This window comes from Trematomus bernacchii, unplaced genomic scaffold (genome assembly GCF_902827165.1).
Source record: "Trematomus bernacchii unplaced genomic scaffold, fTreBer1.1, whole genome shotgun sequence".
Lineage (NCBI taxonomy): Eukaryota > Metazoa > Chordata > Actinopteri > Perciformes > Nototheniidae > Trematomus > Trematomus bernacchii.
In genome coordinates, this window is record NW_022987720.1 from 11,766,100 (window position 1) to 11,788,167 (window position 22,068).

The following is a 22,068-nucleotide window of genomic DNA, read 5'->3' on the forward strand; positions in this document are numbered from 1 at the left end:
TATATGGCTAATTTAGTGTGCTTCTCTGACAAGCATAGTTTATTCATTAGTCTGCCTTCCTTTATATGCTGCTCTGACCTCTCTCTGCTCTCGGGGGATCTGTGCTCTGCCCGGCTTTTTATAATCAATCCAGCAGCAAACAGTGGCTAAAAGCATATAGAGCAGCAGAAGGCAGGGAGAAGCAAATGGATATTTCCTGTCCTTCTGAACAATACAGACCATTGTCCTGTACACAGTAAATATACTTTGTGATTCTACACTACCTTTACAACCATAGATAAACCCAACTCGGACAAAGAAAACTCAATTCTTGTATCTTTTTTTTACATTTTAATGAGCATTGTTGGAGGGAGCCTGGGATATAAGATTTCTACTGCTAACAATTGTTCTTCTTCTTCCCTGTGTATTTATTATATTAAAACAGTTTAAGCTTAAGAATTAATTAATTAAAATTGGTCTATTGTTTGGTAAGTTCTTGTGCTTACTGTGTGCTTTTTCGCATTATGTTTGGTTTATATCTCTAAATAATACTATAGTTTTATTAATCCGTTTTTTTTGCCATTTGTTTTTCTCTTTGAGCAAATGGGAAGTACATTTCCCTTTCCTCAGACATATTTATTCTTTTTTCAATATCTGGATTTGATGCAGTCTTGAGTGTATAACCAATAAACATAATAAATGCAATATGCTTATTATGAATTGAATAAAGCCATCAGCACATTTCACAGCTGAAAATATCTTTATTTTATCATTTAAACATGTATTACATTTTGCTCTAAAACATTTAGATAAATATATATTTCTGAGTAAAATCTACAGGGTGTTGAGTTCAAAAATAAATAAACATGCACTGTAAGATGCAACAGGCCAAATCACAGAAAACGAACTCAAGGAAAATAGGTCAGTGCAAAAGAGGATGATTTGCTCGGAAATTAGACCCTCAGAAGAAAATTGCATCTGAACAGAAAATAACGAGAAGACAAGAGGTTTTTATTTTCACTGCTCTGAGGTAGGACACAAGCTTACAGGAAAACACAGAGAGAGAATAACACAGATCTGCTGTCATAAGGAGATGAAAGCATGTAAATGATGATCATCTCACAGTTTTTATATTCACAAAATACAAACCTTTTCAAACACAAAACTGTTACATGTTAAAGTACACTCATTGATAAACATGTTCATTTAAATACACTTTACACAAGAGAAACATGCCATGAATACAATCATTGTAAAATACAAGTACATTTTTATAGTAGGGTCCAAAAACTATTCTGCTGAGGTTAATTACTTACTAAAAGTATTCAACACTTGATTTTTGAACTTCTTGTATACATTCCAATAAGATGTGTTTTAAATGCTGAGATTGAAGTATAACTGAATATCTTGTTTGCACGCAATTGTATTAACATATATAATTCAAATATACCAGTAACATCTTATACAGAACAGCATCTGCATGCAAGATTGAACAAAAACCAAATAACATCAGCTCCAGTTAGACAAAATACATCTTGATAAAAGACTAGCACTTCCAAAACTAGTCAAAGTCAGACTTTAGATCTTTCAGAAGATTACAGTTGCAGCTGAGCTTACAGTGTGTGAGGAAAAGATCACATAAGAGATGAAACGTGTACACGTTACATCAGTGGGGGAGAAGCACCACTTTGCAGAGGAATACTATTCCTTCACACTTGACAATGTTTACATCCAAGTATTCAGAATATGACTTGTGGGTATTTCGATTAAAACCTTATTCCAATCGAGCATTTTCCGATCAAGTAGGATATCCCAATAATATTCACATTTAAGACCCTTTTTGTAGATGTATACAGTGGATTTGAAATACGCGCCTAACTTAAGGTTTTGTATTGTACTTTTGTAGGCCGACCCCAAAGTTAGCAACGCAAAGGGAACCCTTGACAAAAAGTGGGATTTTACAGTTGGATTTCCGAATATTGCAGAAAAACAGCTCTGTGTCAAACACATGTTTATGAAAATTATCACATTTTGTTCAGCAGGATAATCTCCACATATTTATAATTTGTAATTTATGAAATGTAAATACGATTGCCAGAAGTAAAAAGCTAACTGTAGGTCTACCATTGGTCACCTGGCTGCACATGACCACTGCTAAGGTGTGTCGGCGTGATGACGTTTTGTAGCCTTTTTCAGTAACTGCAAGACACTAAGAAGATTTGAACATTCACGAGTCGAGTACTGGCGAATACTGACGTATTTTATGTCTGAGGACAACATTTTAAAAATATTTTCAGATTGTGTCAAAGACCCTATGTCAAGCTTCTAACCACAAACACATTTAACCTGTTAAGCCCTGAGCCTGTTTTTCAGGTCTCAGGCTCGAAAATGACATTCCCAGAACAAATGACCATATCTTCCCTTCTAAAAGGGTTAAATTAATAATCTTTTTTCTCAAAGTAATGATAAACCTGTGAGTTGGATGTAGAAAAGTCAGAATCAATATAGATGTTTTTTATTTTAAAGAAAATTCAGATTTTACATAGTAAAAAACTGTAAATTATAGTGTCCGTCCAAAAATTATTTTGTACTTATAGTGAAAACCACCATTGGATGATGGTAAGGTAGACTAAAAGCTTTAGGAATCCAAAGTACAACATATAATAAGTACCCTGTATCAAGATTGATACAAAACAAGTGACATTTGACCTTTTTAGAGAGATTTAGCAAAAATAAACCACTTCTGGGGTCATTTGGGTGGATTTTCCATATCTCTGGCCCCCCTTGCTCGATTTTGATGGTTGACACCTCTTTCTGACCGTTAGAGCCAATAGAATCGAAGGGGGAGTCCCCCACACACACTCATTGTGAAGAGAAAAGGTGGGGGCTTCGCGCATGTAATTTTCCATCAGAGTGAACCTATCTCTAGCTTTGACATCTGGAAACGGAAAAGCAGTTTTAATGCTTATGGATTATCAGAAATCATTTCAAAGGGACACAGACACATTGGATTAACCTATGGATTAACTTCAGCAGCGTTTTTATCGTTTTAATGCCATTGAAGACCACTTTGGAGAGACTACAGAGCCAAGGTAAAAATGTTAGCATTTTTAGCTACCTAGCGTCACCTGTTTTGATGTCCGTTTTTGCTTATAACGTCGCCATTTCGTATAATTCAGTGATAATGTGGGTGTCCAACGATTCTGTGTCACCTCACGATGTGAAACGATGTCATGGATGTAGAGAAGAGATAAATAATAAGGTTTTGTGAGTGATTTTCGGTGCAGTAAGGTGTTAGCATTTTTCGCTCGTTGCTAATTCAGAGGCTCAGTGTTAGCATCGTGGGTTTTATTTTGAAAATAAAAAAAAATGATCAGTTAGATGAGTTTCTTCCCGTTACATGGATATAAAACATTCATAGTTTATTAAATGAACATGCCCTGAGACACTGTTTCCTGCAAGATGTTGCGGCAGTGCCCCGGTACCGGGGTCTCTCGGGCTTAACAGGTTAAAAAAAACGTTGACTTGGAGACGAGGGAACAGGAAGTGGTACAATGCTATTTCCAGGTTAGGACTCTGGAACTTAAGGACATGCAACAGCAGATGCATGCTTAAAGTAAGAAGAGCCCCCATTTCTGCCAACAGTAGGAGAATGATTCATAGTTCTGAACATTTAGAAAGACTTTAATGTCATTAGGTTTTTGGAAATGTGGAAAAAAAGTTGACCATTTGAAGAAGTTGATTGCAGGGATGACAGATGGAGCCTGTGTTGTGCGGGTAATATTAGGGAATATTCATTTTGGTTAGCTGTGTAATCATGTGGTAGGAAGTAAGAAAAAGGTCATTTTCAGAATAAGGGTCAAAACCTGAATATTTTGTGCATGTAAACGTACTCAATGACCCTGAACTTGCATCCAACCCTGTTTAAGTCAAACCAAAAGTAAATGGTGCTGGCTAACATTAATTTTCCTTCACAGTCGCCAACCTTTGAACATCTTTGGGACCATTTGAAAAGGTGAAACATAACTGTAACCTTATGAGACACATTCTGCGCTGCTCTTAAAAGTGCTGGAATAATGAAGATTCTCATACTGACAGAAACACCCAGCAGCAGGCCATGGTTAAGGCAGTAGGAAATACTGAGAAGTTTGTATCTGCTCTAGGGGGACATGCTCAGGGCCGTCCCTCCCTACAGGCCGGCCATGCAGACTGCGTGGGGCCTCACCTTGCGGAGGGGGCCTCATCTTGAGGAGGGTGCCTCAACTGAGCCGAAAATGTGGCGCAGCTATGCGCTTATGCGGCGAAAAGTGTGGCGCGGCACGGTTTCGCCGCTGCTAGGCTCCACTAGCACCCCGTCGACGACGACGACGACGCTCGCGAAACAGAGGGCCTCATCATATAACTTTGCGTGGGGCCTCATGTTGGCCAGGGACGGCCCTGGACATGCTTTAGTGGTAAGTACAAAAGATGATGAAAGAAACAGATTTGTGGTTACACTTAAAGGGGTTTGTGAGCCCCCAAAATACTGACTGGGTTGTCCTATTTCACAGTTTGTGGGTTGGTAGGCACTCCAGATCACCACATTGTTATCACTGAAAAAGTCACGATATGTCCCCTTTAAGAATAATACAATATGTTCTTTTAATCTCTTCTTCTGTTTGCTACCAGAACTCTGAATGTCGTGATGAGAAGCTAGCACTTTTTCTCGAGAATATCATATGCGATGTCTTTCACATAAGGCAATCTCTATTCAGCCCGTCAGGAAAGCTGAATCACTTGTCAAGTCTGTCGCTGAAAGGGCAGATTCAGTGTTACCGTGGCTTCTCTGGGCTCTGGGAGAGGTCTGTTTATCATTTCACATTCATTCTGTCGCACGTGCTCCTCGTTCATCTGCGACACCTCTGTGGAGCCGGCTTCAAACCCGGGCACGGTGTTGGCGACGTGAACCACGTGGACCTTGTTTCTGCCTTTTTTACTGAGGATGCAGCTGAACACTTTCTTAAAGCCTTTGCGAAAGTGCTTGGACACCAGAGCGTACACGATGGGGTTGACACAGGAGTTAGCGTAGGCCATGCAGTGGGAGAGGATCCTGAAGGCGTACGTGGTCTGGTTGAAAGGGAAGTCTCCGTACAGGTAGCACAGGATCACCACGTGGTACGGCAGCCAGCAGATGCAGAAAAGCACTGTGACGATGATGATCATTTTTGTGACTTTGCGTTTGGCCCTCTTGGATTCCGACATGCCGTCCAGCGGGTCCACGGCCGTCCACAGGTACTTGATGGTCCGAGTGTACGAGAGACTCACGATGAGCACGGGAATGACGTAGCCGACCAGGAACGTGCACGTGTCCAGCAACTTCCTGTTCTGCTCCTCCCAGCCAGGGATGCACACAGTGCTGTTGGCGTAATCGATCAGGTCGTAGTAACTCAGATACGGACCGGCGAAGACCAGAGAAAGACACCAGATGATCACCATGGCAACCACTGCGTTACACGGGGTCCGCAGCTCTCTGGAGCGCAGTGGGTAACGAATGGCCAGATACCTACAAAGAGGTACAAAATATACATTGAAGTGGGATCCAAAGCACATATACAAGCTGATAATTAGCGGACATGCTGAGCCAGTGGGAAAACTATCGGCTGAAAGAGTCTCATGCGTTTTTAATTAGAGACTTGTATCAAATCAGCAGATGCCCATTTTTCTGTAATGCCTCAATAAAACTAAAATCTCAGAAGAAGTAATTAGGTGTTCTTGGGGGCAAACATTTTTGTTGATTTATGAGATATGTTTTTGTTTAGTTTTGTTTCATCTTGGGCCATGCAGTGGGAGTCATTAGACCAATGTAAAACTCATAGTGCAACCCAATAAAATGTGCTTTCATGCATTGTGATTAACTTCGAGATTTTTCTTGGTGTCCACTCCAAATCTAAAGTAAATTTACAGTACATTCGGGCTTGTTTTAGAGTTTCACCTTGCATGTTATGACTTAAATGTGGGTTAGGGTTAGACAATCTTCCTCCACACTCATTGTTATGAGCCCTCTTGCTCACACTGAGGCTTTTGTGTTAGATAATGATCATTCAGCACAGCCGTTTGTGAGTTTTATTGAATAAAATCCACCTTAGGGAAATATGCGATACTGGCTGTTATATCCACAGAAAGGTCTAATCTGATTGTAAAGACATCCCTTGGTATAGCCATGACAAAAGCACAAACCATGCGTTGTGCTGTGTCTAGATGTGGCTCAGCAGGTCGACGATAATCCCACCATCCATCATGTATATCACGAAGAAAGAGCCTGATGTTTTCCTGGCAGAGAAGTCTTTCAATAGTCTGTCACCACACTGATTTTCCCGTATTATGGCAACGTTTTTGACTCATCGTCACCGGATATCTTACTCTGTGAACTTGTAAAACTATATTTGCCATATTCAACACAGGGAATATTTTGGATGCTTTATTTCTAAGAGGCAGGTCACGTGAAAATAAATCTCCTCCTCCATGTGCTTTTGCAGGACACTTCAGCCATAGCCCTCCAGAATAAGAGGCAACAACCTCTCTGGTCTCTGAAAGCTCACTGAAATGGGGCCAAGCACTCCATGTCTAACATGAAAGGACCAAAGCAGATCAGTGAACCTACTTGTCCCTAATGAGGTCCACAACTGCAGGTACATTTATCTGGAAGCTTGGATGAAATTAACAGATTAATGAGAAAACATGAGCAAATGATCTGTCTGTTAATGTCTGACAAGATGCAGACTGGGAATGTGTTGAACAAGATTCTGAATCACCACATTTTCGGTGAAATGGGGCCATGGCTGAATTTCAAAGTAAATGGCACTTTATTTGCCATTATTGGGCAAAAAAGCCATAATAACCTTTCAGCATATTGTAATTCAAGTGGTACCCACTTATCACGTATGTCGCTCAACTCAAAGCCAAATTATAAGCGACATTTTCTCTGCATCTCTGAAACACTTCACCGAAGTCTGTCTCTTACTTTGGGTTGCTTTGCATTGGTTGGGAGTTTTTGCCCAAGCTGTAAGTAGTAACTCTTCCTGGGTGATATTTCCCTTGTTGAATCAGAATTTCACCATCTGAAAGGATGTGCATGCGCTGCATTTTCTGAACAGTCAATAAAAAAGCCTCCCTTTCTAAAAATGACCTGTGGTCAGCTAGATTTTTCCTTTTACATGTCTTTCCTAAAGGCTGAAAACAGAGTCAAGAGGAGGTGCAGAACTCTAGTTTAAAAAAAAAAAAAAAAATGTTGTGTATTATGCAATTTTGCCTTATGATGCAAAAAATATATATTGCTTACGCTTTAAACAAAGAGTAAACAATTATCTCTGAAGATGATTTTTAAATTGTAAGCATTTTTGCACAAATATAACTCATTATATCCTATTATCTCTGGCTGTTTTGTACTGTTACCTTACATAATTCAGTTTTAGTGCAAATAAACCGCCTGATTAGTAAAAAAAAAAACAACAGCAATGTTTTTTATATTTTATTGAATCATTTTCGCATGGGAACTGGCATAAAATCACAGTAATCGTTTGATCTTGCCTGCAGGCTCACTGCAGCAGCAAATAGCTTCCATTAAAAGACTGAGTGTGTCTGAATGTGTGTGTGTGTGTGCTGCTGTTCACTCAGGCTGATCTGTGATTTAATTCCTGCTGAGGTTACCTGGTGAAAAGTGTACCTGCTGTTGCCTTTTTACTTTTTACACGGGAACAAAGGAGGAAACAGCGGAAATCAATTCACATCTCGACTCAAATGTCCTTGCTTTTTTCCGGACTGGGTCTAGCTGGCATCCTGAAAAATCCATCGCATCCTCAAACACAGCCAGTGTGAGCAGAGGGCAGCTGCACACTGACTCTGTCCATATTGACTGAGCTGACAATGTTTTCCAACAACTATAATGAGGGCTCAGCATTTACTCTGCAAGGGATGTAGTTTTCAGGAAGGATAAAGCATGATTCTCTCATAAGATGGCCAATTACAGATGCAGCACCTCTGTAAGGTCTTATGGGTCTCTGAATTGTTCTACCTCCGGGGTCTTGCTGTTCTCAATGTTCCCGAGGTTGTTTTTCATCTTCAGATGAGACAAATAAAATGTGTGAAGTATAGTCATAGCATGAATAAACAGAGTGGGGACTTGAATAAAAGCTTCCTTGCAGATGTTCTTGATTATTGGGAACTCGAGGGGAAAGAGTTGAGGCAGGTCATGGTAATCTCATGTATGAAGTAATGAATAAGTAAAGATGAGCCCTTCTTGTTACAAATTGAAAGTTTAGTGGGTGCTTCTGCTGAGTATAACCTTGGCTGAGCTGATATTCTGTCTTTCAGATGCTGTAGCAGGCTCTGTTTTAAAGCTATAGTGAAGTTACTGGAATCATATGAAACTAAAAAACCTACATAATCCATAGGTTAGCTATAAATAATAAATAGATAACGCTCTAGAGTTAAGCTACATTCTGAAGGCGAAAAAAGGGCATGTGTCACAAGTTAGACACATTTATTGTTTGTTTGGTTTGGCTCATCTTAACTCTCCTGTCATTTCAGATCCCGCCTTCCTCCAGGCTCTTGCAATCAGCTCACTTCCCTCACCTGGTCTCCCCAGCCCTTCCCCTCACCTGCTACTCATTCCCTCATTACTCCACAGTATTTATACCACCTCACTCTCACTTGTCCTTTGCCAGATTGTCTTTTCTGCCAAGCTCTCCAGTGTTTGTTATTCATTCTTGTCCTGCCCGGTTTTGACCCCTGCCTGCCTGTATTCGGATCTCGAGTTCCTGCCTGCCCCCTGTTTGGATTTGGTTGCCTGTCTGACGGATCACCTGGTTCTGAGCCCTGTTCTGCCTGCCCCTTTTTGGATTTGTTTGCCTGACTGCTGGATCTCCTGGTTTTGACCCTGCCTGTCCCTGACCTGAATAAACTGAACATTGCTAAACACTGGTTGTATCTGTGTCGTGCTATTGGGTTCTGATCTGTACCTGTGATCGTGACAGCATGGCCATATTTACAGGGGTACTTTGACCTCTCACTTCATATCTGAATGAGAAAAGGTGCTATCCACAAGGCTCCATTTTAAAGTCATGCATACTTTATGCTAATCCCTTTCAGTTTTGGCAAAACTCTGCAGTTTTTTGCATACAGTACAAATGTGTTAAGCCTATTCTTGTTGAATATATTTCTGCATGCTGGGTTCCCTATACATTTTTAGATGAATTCAGTTTAACTGGCCAAGCAGGAGCCTTGTGCATTTAATCATTACATTATATTACATTACATTACATAGCATTTAACTGGGTTTTATTCAAAGCAACTTACAATAAGTGCAATAAACCATAACGATTCAAACTAAGGACAACAAGAACAGTGCTGACATATTTACCTTAAACAAGCAATATCGTTGTAAGTGCTGGTGCATAAGTAAAACTCTTAAGTGATCTTAATATTTGTTTTTATCTTATTCTTTGGTGGTGATGCTAGTTTCCATAGTAGCCATTTAATTGCAGTGAGGCCATTTATTGCAAACTGACTGCACTATAGCCTAATATTAAAAGCTCTAGGATAATCAAAAACTACAGAGTGAGGAATTTAAGATGAAGGACTTCCCTAGATATATTGACAATAAGGGTGTTTCTGAGCAGTTTCCAGAACAAGAATGCTCGTCAAAACATACAATTCTAACAGAAATCTCAACCTTTAAAAGGTTTTTGACACCAAATCACAGCATGAGTTATTCTCTGGTGTTCATGAGATATTATCTGGCGTTCCTCTAGGTCTTGGCGTTTAAATGTGGAATTTTGGAGAAATCTTTTAAAATAAATTCTAGAGAGGTGAAACTTTGATAAATGTAGCAATACATCTGTGTAACAAATGACATGAAACCCAAAATTGCTGCAAAAATATATAAGACCTTATAGAGCATGAGCATGGTCATCATACTACGTTTATAATATAAGCCCTTGTGCACTTTTTACAATTTATCTTAATTAATGTGTTAATTAATTTCTATTTCTGATGAATGACTAGGACTGTCGCAGATTTTAATTAATTTCAATGAGAATATATAGGTACAGTTTTGCTTCCAAAGAGGCTGTTTAAATAGATGCATCTCTGCACAGCCTATAAAACATCATGAGTCAGGCATTAGCTATTATTTTTTAACCTTATTATTGTAAAGTGCCGTCCATCAACATGTACAACAGCTTTGGCACTGCATTTAGCATAGATGTTTTCACTCCTTCAAATCGATAAAATGCGCCCTTGAATTTTTAAATAATTCATGAATCCGTTCTCTTTCACCTTTACGTGGAGGACAGAAGAATTCCTTTGCTGCAGCAAAACGCATAACCCTGAAAGCTTTAAATATGGCCAAATGAAAGGCAATATTAATTAGAGTTAATTAAAGGGAAGAGAAATTAGTCTACGGGTATGCATGAATTAGTTAATTTAGACCTTTAACGGTTGCTATAATGATATTTTCACAGATTTTACCTTGTTACAGCTGATACTTGCCTCTCAATGTGCATTTCTGAGACGTTAAAAGCAATGGAAAATAGAGATACAAAAGTGAGTACAAACTACAGTTCACTATGATAATTGAATAAGAGTTGCAATTTATCAAGTGAAAATGTCAAAACAATTAGTTGGTTAATTGTACAAATTATTGACGGATAGATTAATCATCAAAAGAATCATTCATGTAGTTGCAACAAACAGGAAGCAAAGGGCACCATGGGAAATGAAGCAGGAACAACATGTGATTATAATAATTATCTAAAAGACATTCTAAAAGCAATTATGGTTTCAAATGGCACACATGAGCTTGGTAGTTATGGTTACCATTATCTTTAAAAAGTAATTTGTTGTTACAACAATTAAATATCTTCTCTTCTGAGGATAATAACTGTAACATACCTGTCAACAGAGACAGCAGCGAGTGTGAAGCTGCTGGCATACATGGTGAGGTTGATGAAGAAGTGCACCACTTTGCACATGAAGGATCCGAACACCCAGCCCTCCAGAGAGTAGATGGTGGCTTGAAAAGGAACGCAGAAGATGATGAAGAAGAAGTCGGCCACGCTCAGGTTGAGTATGAACAGATTGGTTGTGTTGTATCCCAGCTGCCCGCTCCGCAGCAGCACAGCCAGCACCAGACTGTTGCCGATGGTGCCCAGCAGGAAGATGAGGGAGAAGACCACCGACACGATCACGCTGGTGGGATTCAGCTGGTAGCTGTCAGAGACATTAGTCTGCCCTGCTTGCCTGCTGAAATCCTCAAAGTCAGACATGTTGCAAGTCTGAAAAAGGAAAGAGACAGAAAAAATATAACCACGTCTTTTTGATTGTTTTTTTATGTCTCCTTGGAGATGTTAAAACACATCAACTGAGAATACTGCTTTGCAATTACATTTGCTACATTTCTCTTAGGGATGCAATGTGTAAAATATATAACATAAAATAATCTTAACACTATCAACTGAATATGGAGAGGTTACAGTGTTGGTGTTGTGTCAAAGATGTCTTTGTATTGTGTTGCTGAAATATCTAACAATTGCCCCAGTCCAGAAAACAAAAAATGAAGCTTCCTAGGGGCCTCGTCAATAACGCATCAATCATTTTTTTCATAGTTTTTACTTTAGTTAATAGTTGGAAATAAGAAGTACAGTAAGCAACTTGACTCTACTCATCCTCCCAGCCATCCGAGGCTGGCCCACCAGGAGTATAGCGGGTGATTTCCCCACGAGACAGACACGTTCAGTTGGCAGTTGGCAGTTGCTAACCGCTAACTTTAATGGTTAGCAACTAGCATATGGCAGTTCAACCCAGTCTCACGGCATTTCGTGTTATAGTAACGACATTTAATCTATTGGTTCGTGTTCACCAACACGATTTTCCCCTTTTTTTCGTGTCACACAGAACGATTTTAAAAGCAATGTATTTCTATTGGTAGTGTGTTTCGTGCCTGCACCACGTCTTTTTGTCCGGTCGGGTCTTGGAAGACCGGAAGCTGTGTGGTTCATAAAAACATTTTCTTACTCAATATCAAGCCACGATTATTGTTTTTATTTTAAATCGTATAATGTCGGACTTTTTTTGCCATCCGTGAGGAAAGGAAATGGGGCGCAGAATACGGAAATATGTATTTTTTAAATCTTGTTTTCCTTCTAATTTGTTATTCTTTTCTAAATAACACACTGTTATTTACTCAACAATAACACACAATTATCCTTGTTTTTATTTATTTGTTTAATTATATAATATCGGGCTTTTTTGCCGTCCGTCAGGAACTGAATTTCAAAATAAAGTCACCGGAAACAGACGTAGGCGATACACACCCACTGAACTGATTACCCAAGATCCTCAGCTATGGTTGAAGCTCGGTGATTGGATGTTTTAGCCGCAATGCACGTTGGGAAATGGTGTTAATGCGATATGAAATCCGAAAACATTGTAATACACGGTTCGGCTGCACTAAATATTACACATCTGCCGTAGTTCTCTATTTATAGAGCCCTGATTAGAAGACCTTTGGACAAACTGGAAGAAATGCAGCCGAAACTGAATACGTGACGTGGATCATAAATATATCAGCAATTAAACAACATCTTCAATTTCTCTTCACACAATACGTCTCCTTGCAGTATCAATACTAAATCGGCTGACTTTTATATTTGATCCAATTGGTAGATAGGTAGCGGTGCACAGCTGATAGACACCCATTCGAGTCCAGTTTTGGATAGTCTGCCATGGTTTCATTCCATTTCATAGAGCTGTTTGATGCTCGGCGTAACCTCCAACTCCAACATCCAATCACAGAGCTTGAAGATTAATCATGGGGATTGTCAAGCAAAGGGACTGTAGTCCCAAACGATAGCTGAGGATTATGGGTAGTGTAGTGTCTTCGGCCATCCTAAACTCAGAAAAAACTATTTGTTTCTCCGAATCGAAGGGGGAAAACACAAAAGTATTGTACACAATTTAAACCAATCAATGTTGTGTAATTAACAAGGATAAACTGAAGTTTTTAGTTGATGAGTATGCAAACTTCGAGAACGGAAATACTGTTTTCACCCCAAGCTGTTGCCTGGCAACGCAATTCTGTTGATAGTTATTTCATATCGCATTAACACCATATCCCAATCTGCATTGCGGCTAAAACATCCAATCACCGAGCTTCAACCATAGGATCTTGGGTAATTAGTGCAGTGGGTGTGTATCTGTTTCCGGTTATTTTATTTTGAAATTCAGTTCCTGACGGACGCCAAAAAAGCCAGAGATTATAGAATTAAACAAATACATAAAAACAAGGATAATTGTGTGTTATTGTTGAGTAAATAACAGTGTGTTATTTAGAAAAGAATAACAAATTAGAAGGAAAAAAAGATTAAAAAAATACAGATTTCAGTATTCTGAGGCTCTGAGCCCCATTTCTTTTCTTCGCGGACGGCAAAAAAAGTCCGACATTATACGATTTAAAATAAAAACAATAATCATGGCTTGATATTGAGTAAGAAAATGTTTTTATGAACCACACAGCTTCCGGTCTTCCAAGACCCGACCGGACAAAAAGACGTGGTGCAGGCACGAAACATACTACCAATAGAAATACATTGCTTTTAAAATCGTTCTGTGTGACACGAAAAAAAGGGGAAAATCGTGTTGGTGAACACGAATCAATAGATTAAATGTTGTGACTATAACACGAAATACCGTGAGACTGGATTGGGCAGTTAGCTAGAATTCAGCCCGAGCAAACCCTCGCCATGGAGGCCCGAACCAAGGGTATTAAACTAAATCAGTAAAGTTGATGTATAGCTGCCGTTACACAGGTTACACAGGTTACGCAGGTTACACAGGTTACACCCTGCACTCGACCAGCTAGCTGTTACTCCCGGTTTTGGTGTATTTGCTCGCCAAATTGCCACCACAACAGGCGCTAACTGAAGCTCCCCTCCAAGGAAAGCAGTCCCTGTCAGCTAGGAGGACAAAACATATACACATTCACTCGTCTCGACTAGCCCGGAACCAAGCTAATACATAAAATATCAAATGTTAATGCCACAGTTAGCACAAAGATGAGGCTAGCGTTAACTTAAAGTGGACCTATCATGCTATATTTAAATGATATATTGTAGGGCCATACCTATATAAGGTATATTTATACGTTTCTGTTTTCAAAATACCAAACAGATCATGCATTTTAGCCATGCCTCATTTCGCTCTATTTGCTGTTCTCCAGCCCTGTTTTTGCAGGGGGCTGATTCTGTGAGCTGCAGCTGACCACGCCCCCCTGCAGGAGAGGGGAGCCGCTCTGATCAAGTCAGAAGAGGGGGAGAAAAATAGATCTCCGTCCTCCGTGTTTTATTCAACCCGGTATCACGGCAAGACGTGAACATGTGACGATCTACCATGCTGGGAGACGTGAATATGTCACGGTTTCGTCCCTTCAAACGTGACAGTTACACGGTATTGTTAACATGGCCCAACCAGTGGAGAAATACCCGGAAGTGCCTAGCAAATGGTCTACCGCGCCTATTGGTCGGTTTTTATTGTCAAAATTAGATGTTTTTAATTTATTTTTTAATCGTCACACTCGATTTTGCCGATTTTCTTGTTGCCCTAGCTGGTCGACACCTCTTTTAGCAGAAACAAAGGCTACATTAATGTATTAAATCGATCTTAATCCATGTGTGTGGAGGTGAGGATGTGGAATTAACGGACGTGACGTAGTGCGATTGCGTTGCCAGGCAACGCAATTTACAAACTCTTCAACTACAACCCTAATTATATTTAAAAACATTTTAGACAGCCTCACGAAATACTTTAATGTAAATTAAAATGTAAATGTGAAGGAATGTGTGTAATGTGGTGATTGACATTATTCACCCACGGATCTATGGGTTGGGGGTATTGTTCTGCAGCACGGACATCTTAGTTAACCGGACTCCTGTTGATGTGAAATCCGAAAACATTTAAAAAAAAAAAAATAATACTTTATTCCGAGTTTGCTTGCTTTTCTCTTTGGAGGTCATCACATAACGGCATTGTAATACACGGTTTGGCTGCATTAAATATGACATATCTGCCGTAGTTCTGTATTTATAGAGCCCTGATGAGAAGACTTCTGGACAAACAGGAAGCACATGCCGCCAAAACTGAAAACGTGACGTGGATCATAAATATATCAGCAATTAAACCACATCTTACATTTATTTTCACACAATACGTCTCCTTGCAGTATCAATACTAATTCGGCTGACTTTTATATTTGATCCAATTGGTAGATAGGCTGTATTTACACCATAATGGTGCACAGCTGATAGAAAGGCACATCTAGTGGTTAAAGCACGTTATTGAATTTTATTATTTTATTATTTTTCACAAAAATGAAACTATCAATAGCAGAAACAGAATTAACTGTCATTAGTAAACCACCCAAAAAAAAAGATCATAAATGGTTTTGTTTTATATATATTTTAAGGATAATAATAGCAATGTAACACTGTCTATGACACTTACTGTATAACACTGATTTGAAAAACATACAGAAAAAACTAATTCACTGCCCTTAATAAAGTATTTAATACATTTCAGGTGTGCTGTTTTGTTTAGATCATTGACATCTGGAGCTCTTTTAATGTCCTTTTTGATTATTGTTACACCAGGTCTTGTCAAAACCTTTATTCCATATTCAATATCCATTACTAAACAAAACAGCAATTCTACTCCACTACAATTCAGAGGTTAACCTGGTATTTTTACTCCACTACATTTATTTTAGTTACTTTGCAGATTCTGATTAATGATGTGAAATATAAACAACCCTTAAATCAGGCTTTAGTTACACCTGAGTAAAATTCAGGGAAAGGTGATTGTCAAGTGCCAACAATCAGGAGAGATATTTGATAGTTGCTGCTTGAGAAGACTAAACATTTATCTGCAGATCCCTATAAAGTATATTCATTACTCGTTATTCTCTACTAATAGTTAATTAAAGACTATATATAATGGCTATTTTGCATATCCCTTTCAAGATTTCAAGATTTTCTAAGGATCATTGACATATCATATACACAACTAATTCAATAACGTGCTTTAACCACTAGGCGGTGCACACAAGGTACACACAGCCATAATAACTTTGTATTATTAGTGTAGGACACTTGTGTATGTATAACATCTGAAGATGTGTAGTTTTATTCATGTTTTCACATAATTGTACAGGATATTGCTATATTATTTCACATGTTTTACTTATAATATCTGATTTGTAAAACATCACAGACAGAAAGGTATATCCGTCATTTAACAGTAAGCTATTGAAATTCTGAATCCATAGATGTGTCTCCCATCACCCAAATCCCCTGACTATTCTCTCAACTCAGTATTTACATTCTTATATTCAAAGAAAATCAGTAATATCTTTAAAAACGACAAGTCCTTTATATCAGCTGTGCACCGTTATGGTGTATAACGTATTTTTTTTCGGATTTCACATCAACAGTAAGTCCGTTTAACTAAAATGTCCGTGCGGAACAATACCCCCAACCCATAGATCCGTGGGTGAATAATGTCAATCACCACATTACACACACCCCTTCACATTTACATTTTAATTTACATTAAAGTATTTCGTGAGGCCTTCTAAAATGTTTTAAAATATAATTAGGGTTGTAGTTGAAGAGTTTGTAAATTGCGTTGCCTGGCAACGCAATCACACAACGTCACGTCCGTTAATTCCACATCCTCACCTCCACACACATGGATTAACATCGATTTAATACATTAATGTAGCCTTTGTTTCTGCTAAAAGAGGTGTCGACCAGCTAGGGCAACAAGAAAATCGGCGAAATCAAGTGTGATGATTAAAAAATAAATTAAAAACATCTCATTTTGACAATAAAAACCGACCAATAGGCGCGGTAGACCATTTGCTAGGCACTTCCGGGTATTTCTCCACTGGTTGGGCCATGTTAACAATACCGTGTAACTGTCACGTTTGAAGGGACGAAACCGTGACATATTCACGTCTCCCAGCATGGTAGATCGTCACATGTTCACGTCTTGCCATGATACCGGGTTGGTTTTATTATAGCCTATTATTATATAGAGTCGTTATTCATTTGTTTTAAAGCTCAATAAATAACAAAGAAGACCTTTGACCGGCACTTTTCTAATTTTGGCCGGAAGATTTAAACTTTAACGGACATCTTGACCAGCGAAAGAAACTGAAACTGAAACTCTGCCGCACGGTCCCCTCGTTCCTTGGAAGAGGCGGGGAGGTGGGTGTTTGTCATCTGCTGGTGGACTAACCGGAGAGAATTACAGTGCTTGCCTCGACGGGGAGGGATTGGATTGAATTAAAGCAGCAGGAGCAAACGCTTGCCTCGGGGAGGGAGAAAAAAAGCCACAGCGGAGAATAAACAGAAGGGTAACCATGGTAACCATGCGCGGGAAGTCTTCTTCGCTGCTTTTGTGGCAGACTACAGCGCCACTTACAGGCCTGGCATATGTACTGCAGCGTCTCCAGCGCTTTCGAGCGGCAATGGCCGGCAGTGGCCCAACCCCACATTCCCCTGATAGGTGGAGAGTTGGCCCAATAGCCGTAGCGCCACCGTCCTGACGTCAGGACAGTGTTCAAATCTGGATCAGTTTTTATCAGATCCGTTGCATCCCCTTTTTTAAAGATTTGGGTATGGAGGAAAATAGAGAGGGTTGTGTTTTCTGACACTTGGTGAGTTTCCTGGAACACCGGGGACACATATTCATGTATAAAAGACGTACAAAAGTGCATTTTGCATGATAGGTCCCCTTTAAGACAGACACCCCACCTGAAGATTATAAGATAAGAGTTTTATTTTGACTGTTTTTAGGAGTTGGCCAACTTTGGATTCAGCCTTGCTATTAGTGAGTAGTAGATTTATTTTAACAAACTGATGGACCCAGTAGTAGAGGTTAAATGCTGCCCCCTATATTTCATCGGATCAGGCAGCACAGTAGGCTATATCACATTGCTATTTTAAAGACAGGGCTTATACACTAGTGATACCATGACAAAGGAGGTTCTTTTATGATGAGTTCGTTTTTGCAACATTAAAAATGATACTAAAAAAGTTGACGAGCCTGCATGCACCATACAGTAAGATGATTTTATCCAATTAATCCCCAGTGTAGTCATGTCCTGTGTATTAATTAGACAGGAGTGAGAGGAGGTTTTTAATTGCCATGGTGACGTGCTATCCAGGGAATATATCCTTGTTTAATTACAAGTATGGTTGCAATGCAGCTCAATTAAAATAGAGATTCATTTAAAAGGTTATTCTCAATTCACACATTATATTACACCATTGATTTGGGTTTTTTTTCTCCCTCACAGCCAACCACTCACCCCTTTCCTCTCTAAACCAAGGAATTGTGTCCCAAAACCCAAAGCAGCCTGAGTGCTTTCCTGATTCATTTTCTTAAAAGGACGAAGCTGGGGTATATTTTCTTTTAGCCAAGAACATCTCATCCTTTTACAGTGAGCAGTGATATATTCTGTCATTGTCTGTCAATAACAAAATCACAGTATAGCTTCTGAAGTGTTGCAGTGTGGTTACAAAACCTTCCATGACATCAGTGTGCACTTTCAGGCTGGTAATTGGTGCAAAATTGAGGCTTGAAGGTAAAGGTACACTCTTGATGGTGAAATTGATGGGCCACAGTGAAGAGTATGGAAAACTAGCATGATGTCTCCCAACATTAATAGATGTTGTAAAGGAGTTTGTTTCTTGATGAAATGTTGAACTACGCCTAATGTTATATCCCTGTGTGTTTGGTCATATTCCATATTTTTCAGTGCATCTGTGCGTTGATGTCTATGGAACAGAACCATATCTGAATTCAGACATTACATAACAATACTTACATAGCAATTTCCAAGAAACAGAGATGATTAATTGGATTGGATTGGATTTATGGAATATATTCATTCTTTTAACGCTTACACCCTATACTTAATTCCCCACTTTTCAAAAGATTTCTTAGAATCGAAATGTAAGTTGCTTGAGGTTGTCACAAGGTGAGCTCTTTTATTCCTGACATTACATTGCATTGGAGGTAATGATAGGCAGCTGAAAGCAGGTGCAGCATTATATGGTTCAAGTGTATTTCATAAGCACTTTGTGCTGATTTCTGGAAAAAATGAAATAAAATTCTCTGTCATGTAGACATCAAAGGAACAATTACCTTTATGGAAAAAAATCCCATGTTACAACCCCTTTAAGTGTTAGCCTTCATTTAGAAATGGCACTTTTGTCAGAGCCTATTTTCATGGAAACAAAATCCAATTCTGTTATTTTCTTTGTTAGCACAGTTCTTTTCATGGAAGAAAGAAAACCCACATATTTGATAATGCCAAGCCCATAGAACAACCATCACAGGTTTTCAGACCAAACATGAGACGAATCCCCCTTAAGTATGAATGAAGCTTGATCTAAATTGAACCGCATGAATGAAGGTTTGTAGTTGTCCAGAATAAACTAAAAGACTAGTATTTGATGTGAAATACATGCAGAATGATTTATTAATGGCCTGACATACAGTATATCTAGACCAGTACAAATGTGATCATTTATCAAACTTGTGGACTGAATTTTAATAGCAGCACTAAGAAGATCAAACAATTCACAGGGTCCTCTGAGCCGGACGAATTACATTGGTCTCTATCTGCAGCCGGAGGAAAGACAAGTGCAAAAATATTTTGCATAATTTGGGTGATTTTGAATGGTGGAAAAATATTTAATAACTCAACTGTTATACAATTGAGTATATATATATATATATATATATAATAACTCCTAATGGTCTCAAACTGGTTGTATTACAACATTTATTTCAAGCAAATGCTTTTGAAGAAAAAAAAATAGAGTATAAAGTAACAGTGCTCCCAAAATCCCCAAAATCTCTCACACATTGAAGCTCTCCTATTGGTTATATTACAGACACACATAAGGGAAAACTTGCTTTTACATAATTTTGGTGAATATTACTTATATAAAATAATTTCAATGTTATATGTTGTAATAATACCAAAATCCATCAGCAACTTGCACTTCAAAACAGAAACGCCTTCAAGCGCAATTTGTGTTTAACAAACATGCTGTCAACGTGTTTCACTTTGACATGATGACAGCAGGGGCTGGAGATCAAACCACCAACACTCTGATTGGTAGACGCCCATTCACCCCGCTCCCTTGATGGTCTGATCTGGGGCTTGCCCAGCTGATACTGAATGTCTCTCTTCTGCTTTAAAACTATGTTGTGACCGTTTTTAAAGTCATCCCCAGGCTTTCATTCTTCCATTCCGCAGTAACCAAGCTCAAACGAATTATTAAGCATATATTAAAATGTCAACATCCTCTGAGAACCGAATCTGTTGCCAGTCTGTTTGCATAATCAGAATTGTGACTGATCGCAAAATAAGAGCATACACTGTTCAAAGTCAATGGCACATAAATGACACTCAAGTGGAGAAAGTAGAAATCTGTTCTTATTAACCCTATGAAGAAAAGTGGAGCATCGTGGGTCTGTACTGCAGTGAAATTTCCGTCACAGCTTTTTGTCAATACTTCATTTCAGAAGCCCCTTTCATGGGGAGTCTGATCCTTCCCACTAGAGAAGACTCTGGATATTGCATTTTCGACTGTCAGGGCTACGACTCCAGCCAGCAGAGTCTCAGGGGGAATCCGAGCACACAGGGATCATGGACATACAAGAGATGTTATGAGCTGGAAATGAAGTGTGTGGGACTCGACAGGTTGTGGAATTCCCAGACTTTGGCTGAGCTCAGCATGACTGTATAATTTTTATTTTGGAAATACAACAATGACTAATGAAAACATCTGAGCCAGAGAGGAGGAGTAGGAGGGTGATGATGGAGATCAGAAATCAGACTCTGGGAAAACCTCTTAATTTTCACAGGAAAGTCCTCACAAAAAGCTGAGGAGGCACAGGTAAAACAATATATTATATCACTATAGGTTGCATCTTTATCACAAAACAACCAAGCTAGAAAATGCCTCCTGGAATTAAGGCTTAATTTTGCAAGTTTGGACACAGATTAATAACCAACACTGAGCAGCTTTAATATTTCTGCATCATGTAAATTATTCAAAAGAAAATGCTGACTGTGTGTCATTTGAATTGCAAATGTTGCAACATTTCTATCCCACACAAACAGGAGAATCAGCATGCAGATGAGGCAGATGCAGTATGATAAACCTACCAGCCTGAAGATGGGAGAACCGTATCCAAAGCTTCCTCCTAGATTACGAACAAGACTCCCTGCAGACCTGCCCTGTGAAGATGTTCATACTCTAAACAGCTAAGGCTCTTCTCTGCCAGTGTTCATCGCTATCTGCCTGTGTTGCTGGTACCTTACTCTTTCTCCGCCTCCCCATCCCCTCCTGCATCCCCCACCCCTCTCCCCCTAGTGAGGACTCCTCCTCCACATTCGCTTTAATGTTCACACTTCACTGCAGAAAGGCATTGCATACAGCAGAGGAATGGAGGGAGGCTGCGGTGCTCGGTAAATCCATTCACAATCGCTGTATAATCAGGAGGTTCCCTAAGACAAAACCCTAAAGCAGCATCGATACTGTAGCTGCATATTCAAACAAATGAGCCTGTCTTCAGATGAGGCAGTGCCTGAATCTTCACCATGGCTTGATATCCAATGAGTCAGACCAGGGGATTCAATTTAGCAAATCAATTCAGGAGGGACACTGGAAAAATAATAGTGACAGTGTGGGCATATATAGCGCTCTTACTAATTAATTTGTGGTCAACTTTTGAAAAAGAGTTGTTCTTTCTAAGGCTAATAACTTCAGACATGGTACTTTAGCATTATACTATATATTATTTTCATTATTTTTCAGTGAGTAAAGAGTATGTAAGACATCAAAATAAACCTGGATCCTTACAACAAGGGGGATGTTGCTGAGAATATTCCAGTTAAACGATCCCTTCCTTGCAGAAAACAAAATCTGGGTGCAGGATTTAAGCATCAAGGTCATTTATTAAATTAAGATGGTG

The 22,068-nt window shown here is 39.2% G+C and overlaps 1 protein-coding gene across 1 annotated transcript; it reads right to left on the minus strand.

The window, feature by feature from the left end:
* Positions 1-4,490: 4,490 nt before the first annotated feature.
* On the minus strand, positions 4,491-21,359 carry galr2b (galanin receptor 2b). The gene is made up of 3 exons (XM_034143828.1): positions 21,260-21,359; positions 10,909-11,291; positions 4,491-5,521 (listed from the first exon to the last, which is right to left on the minus strand). Exons 2-3 carry the CDS (start codon positions 11,280-11,282, stop codon positions 4,759-4,761), a joined length of 1,137 nt encoding a protein of 378 aa, XP_033999719.1. The 5' UTR covers positions 11,283-11,291; positions 21,260-21,359; the 3' UTR covers positions 4,491-4,758.
* Positions 21,360-22,068: the final 709 nt, after the last annotated feature.